Source organism: Carya illinoinensis, chromosome 4 (genome assembly GCF_018687715.1).
Source record: "Carya illinoinensis cultivar Pawnee chromosome 4, C.illinoinensisPawnee_v1, whole genome shotgun sequence".
Classification (NCBI taxonomy): domain Eukaryota; kingdom Viridiplantae; phylum Streptophyta; class Magnoliopsida; order Fagales; family Juglandaceae; genus Carya; species Carya illinoinensis.
Window position 1 is genome coordinate 16,581,679 of NC_056755.1, and position 4,419 is coordinate 16,586,097.

Below are 4,419 nucleotides of genomic sequence, written 5' to 3' on the forward strand. Positions count from 1 at the left end.
TCAGCTTTTTCTGAATAGAAAATGGGTATCGATACGGGAAAAAAAAAAAAAAAAAAGTAGTGCAAATTTCCTATATTTATTTTGAAAACGGATAAATTTAAGATTTATGTAAAATATATATATATTGATAACTATAGATACCTTTAAAAAAAAAAATAAGGTGCAAAACTTATACCTTCTAATTACTCCTTTTCTTAGATGTTTTTTAATCCACTGAGTTATCAGATATTTAATCCCACGTTGCATGAGGTCAAATATGACGTGGCATAAGGGAGAGGAGAAGTTAGTAAGGGTGCTTGTGGAAGAAGCCAATGGCCGAATAGAATTTGGCTATAAAAAAGCCATTGTTTTGTTATATTCTATAGAGCATTTCAGTGTAGAAGCTTCACTGTGCTCACTCCCTCTTAACTCTATCACACTCGCAGTTACAATGGCTATTCCAGTGACTCTGTTATTTGGTTTCTTTATGGGTCTTGTATTGGTGGTGGGATTGGTTAGCTCGGCAAAGTTTGAGGAGCTTTTTCAGCCAAGCTGGGCTCTGGACCATTTCATTCATGAAGGAGAGCTTCTTAAGCTCAAACTTGACAACCATTCCGGTATTGATCATTTTCCTGCTTAAAAGAATCAAGCTTTTCATCTTTTTGTTGAGATGGGTCTGTTGGGTTTCTGTTTTTCTTCCCTTTAATATCTCTCCGTATTAGTCGTTTCCAATGGTTTCTGTTGTTCTTGTACATGTTTCCTGTTCTTGTTTTCTTCTGTTGCTTTGTTTGTACAAAGAAATACTAATCAAGTCATGGGTGGGAAACTTCAGGCGCTGGGTTTTCATCGAAGAGCAAATATATGTTTGGGAAAGTGAGCATTCAGATTAAGCTTGTGGAGGGGGACTCTGCAGGAACAGTCACTGCTTTCTATGTAAGCGTTATATTTCCCTTTACGATGATTATGTTTTAAACTTCTTTCCGCGATGCTTTTGCTCTTGCACTTTCCACCATATGTCCATATCTATCAATTCGCCAAATGCTCAACTCCTGGGACTGTAACACCTGTGAACCCATTCAATCAGTTGACAGCACAACTCACTCGATGCATTGAACGTTTTTACCCATGTGCAGACAATATAGGCTTCGATATTTACCCATGACAATATAGGTTACTGCAATCTTCTACCGACTCATTTAATCTCTATTATTATCTTTGTCCCCATCAAAATCCATGAATTACGAACCTCTAAAATTGCTACTCGACAGTCTCTATTAGTTGAGAATCCCAAAACATTTTAGTGTTTGATCATTCGAATTGTCTATATCTGGCACAATTATTTGTGCACTATATATGTATGGCTCTGGCATCGGTATTCAATTATCCTTCTTCTCTGTTGTTTTTGCTGATAGTGAGGATATTTTGCGGGGTCCATCTTATTATTTTCCTGTTCTCATATCTTTTGGCACAGATGTCATCGGACGGTTCAAATCACAATGAGTTTGATTTCGAGTTTCTGGGAAACACCACTGGTGAACCATACACGGTCCAGACCAATGTCTATGTGAACGGCGTGGGTAACCGAGAGCAGAGGCTGAACCTCTGGTTCGATCCTACCAAGGAGTTCCACTCCTACTCCATCTTTTGGAATCAGCGCCAAGTTGTGTAAGCACTCCTTCACTACCTTTCACACCATGTCTATGATTACACAACATATGCTACATTTAGTCATGTTTGTTCTATAGATATATGCAAGTATATGTAATATTAGCTTTAATTATTATTGGCGTTTGCACGTTTGTTTTATGATTTCAAATGGGCTGAAGGTCGCTAGACACACTGTTTTCGTGGGTCTGAAAAGCTTCTGCACAAAGCAACATATGCTTTGTGTTGTGTTAATCAGAGCTGGGGCTAAATTTGGGTTGCCCCAAGATAACAAGAAAAAAACAAACCAACCCACAGAAAGTGGGTAGAATCTTGATTCTTGCCCCCCTCCCATCGCCCCCAAGGTCCACGTACTAGATGTTGTGCAGAGATACAGACAGATGCCTATTCTGTTCTGCTTTTGACATTTAGCCAATATCGTACACATCATGCTTGCATGTCAAACGTAAATCATTCCCAAGGTTTGATTTTTTATTGTTCTGAATTTAACCATTGTATATGAATTTAATTTAGTTGACATTGAGTTTATTCATAACGAATATTTATTCATTTCTATAATATTTTTCATCTTATCTTATATCATCTTATCATTTCAATTTTTTAAAATTTTTATGCAAAATAAATTAAATAATTTAATTTTTTAAAATTTTAATATAAAAATAATATCTTATTTAATTTTCAATTCTAATGAAAGATTTCATTTATAAAAATGAAAATAAACCGCGCTTATAAAACGTCCTCTACTGTTGGTTTTGTTTAGGTTTCTGGTTGATGAGACCCCAATAAGATTGCATACCAACATGGAAAACAAAGGTATACCATTTCCCAAGGACCAAGCCATGGGTGTCTACAGCTCAATTTGGAATGCGGATGACTGGGCCACACAGGGTGGCCGGATCAAGACGGACTGGACCCATGCCCCCTTCATAGCCACCTACAAGGGCTTCGAAATTGATGGTTGTGAGTGCCCGGTATCGGTGGCGGCGGCTGATAATGCCAATAAGTGTATCAGCAATACGGAGAGGAGGTATTGGTGGGACGAGCCCACATTGTCGGAGCTAAATGTGCACCAAAGCCACCAGCTGAGGTGGGTTAGGGCTAACCACATGGTCTATGACTATTGCACTGACACGGCTAGGTTCCCTGTCCTGCCGCCGGAATGCATGCACCACCGCCAGTAGTGGTGGCATGCGGAGGAGGGTAGTTGGGAACTTTGTAAAAAAGAACAAAAACAAGAGTATGGGGAGGTTGGGAGATCAGATCAAAGTCAAAAACATGTTATGGGCGTGGGACCATTGTAAAAAAGGATAGGTTAGGTTGCGGGGAACCAAATCAAAAAAGTCATAAAACACGTGCTCCAGATTTGCTTCAATAATCGTTGTCCAGGTTTGTTAATGTAAAATATATATATATCGTACTGTTATGTTATAATAATAGAGTAACGAGTGTAAAGTTATTTTTATATATTTTATTAATGTGGTTGATTGTATTAATTTTTTTAATATATAATTAATTATGTATAAAAAAATATTAAAAAGTAACTATACATATATTTTTATTAGGAGAAGTGTGGATAAAGTGTTTCTTCAATGCAAAATCTAACCAATTAAAAAATAAGAATAAAAATATAAAGAAATTAAAAAATATACAGTTGGCCTCTAGGACTTTCAAATCAACTAAAAATAATAAAATTATTATTAGCCAAGGCTCCAAATAATAACTAACAAGTAAGAGCAGGCATCAGCAATCTTGATCTAATGGCAATTTCTATCATCTAATCATTTGAGATTGAATAGATTACAAATATGAAACACAACTATTGTATTTGAATCTAGTTACATGGTATTATATTAGAATTTAGATAATAAATTAATAGTTTTACAATATATACATTATATATTATATATGACTCACTATTGGCTAGTTAAATTTTACATGTCCTAATATATGTAATATGTAAGATAGTGATATTATGATGTGTAGTGTGTACATATAATTTGTTATTGGTCTATTAATATTATTCTTCAATAATTATCACATTGATTATTAGTCTATTAATATCCTTAAATTTAACTATAAAAAACACTATGAGTAGAAAGGGATTCCACAAACTAATGTAATATAGTGTTAGTGTGTCACGTCAGTTAAGTTTTTTTTTTTTTTTTTTTTTTTTTTACTTTCCTTACCCCCGTTCTTTTTCTTTCCCTCCCCATGGAGAGAGAGAGAGAGAGAGAGAGAGAGAGAGAGAGAGAGAGAGAGAGAGAGAGAGAGAGAGAGTACCTCTCGTCAAGGGGCAACAATGTATGAGAGTCGAGGAAGATGGCTACGCTCAGCAAAGTTGGGCTGGAGAGATGGGGGTCCTCAAGGGTCTTGGAAAGAAAGCAAGGAAGGGGGAGTGGGGAAATGAAAAAAAAAATAGATTGATGTATTACATTGATACTGTGCCACATCAATTTGTGGGATATCTTTTATCTCTAGTAGTTCTTTTTAATTATATAAGTAATACACTTTTTATATAAGTGTATATGATCAATATATAAATAATATATGTTTTTATTTAAAACTAAATAGAAGTGAGAGATCAAAGTTGAATTTAGGGTTGGAAGTAATATCAGAGTCGATCAGATAGCAAATCTGACTTTGACTCTAACTTTAAAAGCAAGTAAAAACTCCAATTTTGATTATGTTTTACTGAAACTCTAATTTCACGACGTGGAGTTCAATTTTTGCACAACCCTACTTGAAGGGAAAACTTAAAGAACCCAGTGGGAGATG

General features: G+C 35.5%; 1 protein-coding gene across 1 annotated transcript; it reads left to right on the top strand.

The window, feature by feature from the left end:
- Positions 1-241: 241 nt before the first annotated feature.
- On the top strand, positions 242-3,106 carry LOC122306635 (xyloglucan endotransglucosylase/hydrolase protein 9-like). Its single transcript, XM_043119075.1, has 4 exons — positions 242-596; positions 812-912; positions 1,451-1,644; positions 2,405-3,106. The coding sequence occupies exons 1-4, from the start codon at positions 245-247 to the stop codon at positions 2,823-2,825; spliced, it is 1,068 nt and encodes a 355-aa protein (XP_042975009.1). The 5' UTR covers positions 242-244; the 3' UTR covers positions 2,826-3,106.
- Positions 3,107-4,419: the final 1,313 nt, after the last annotated feature.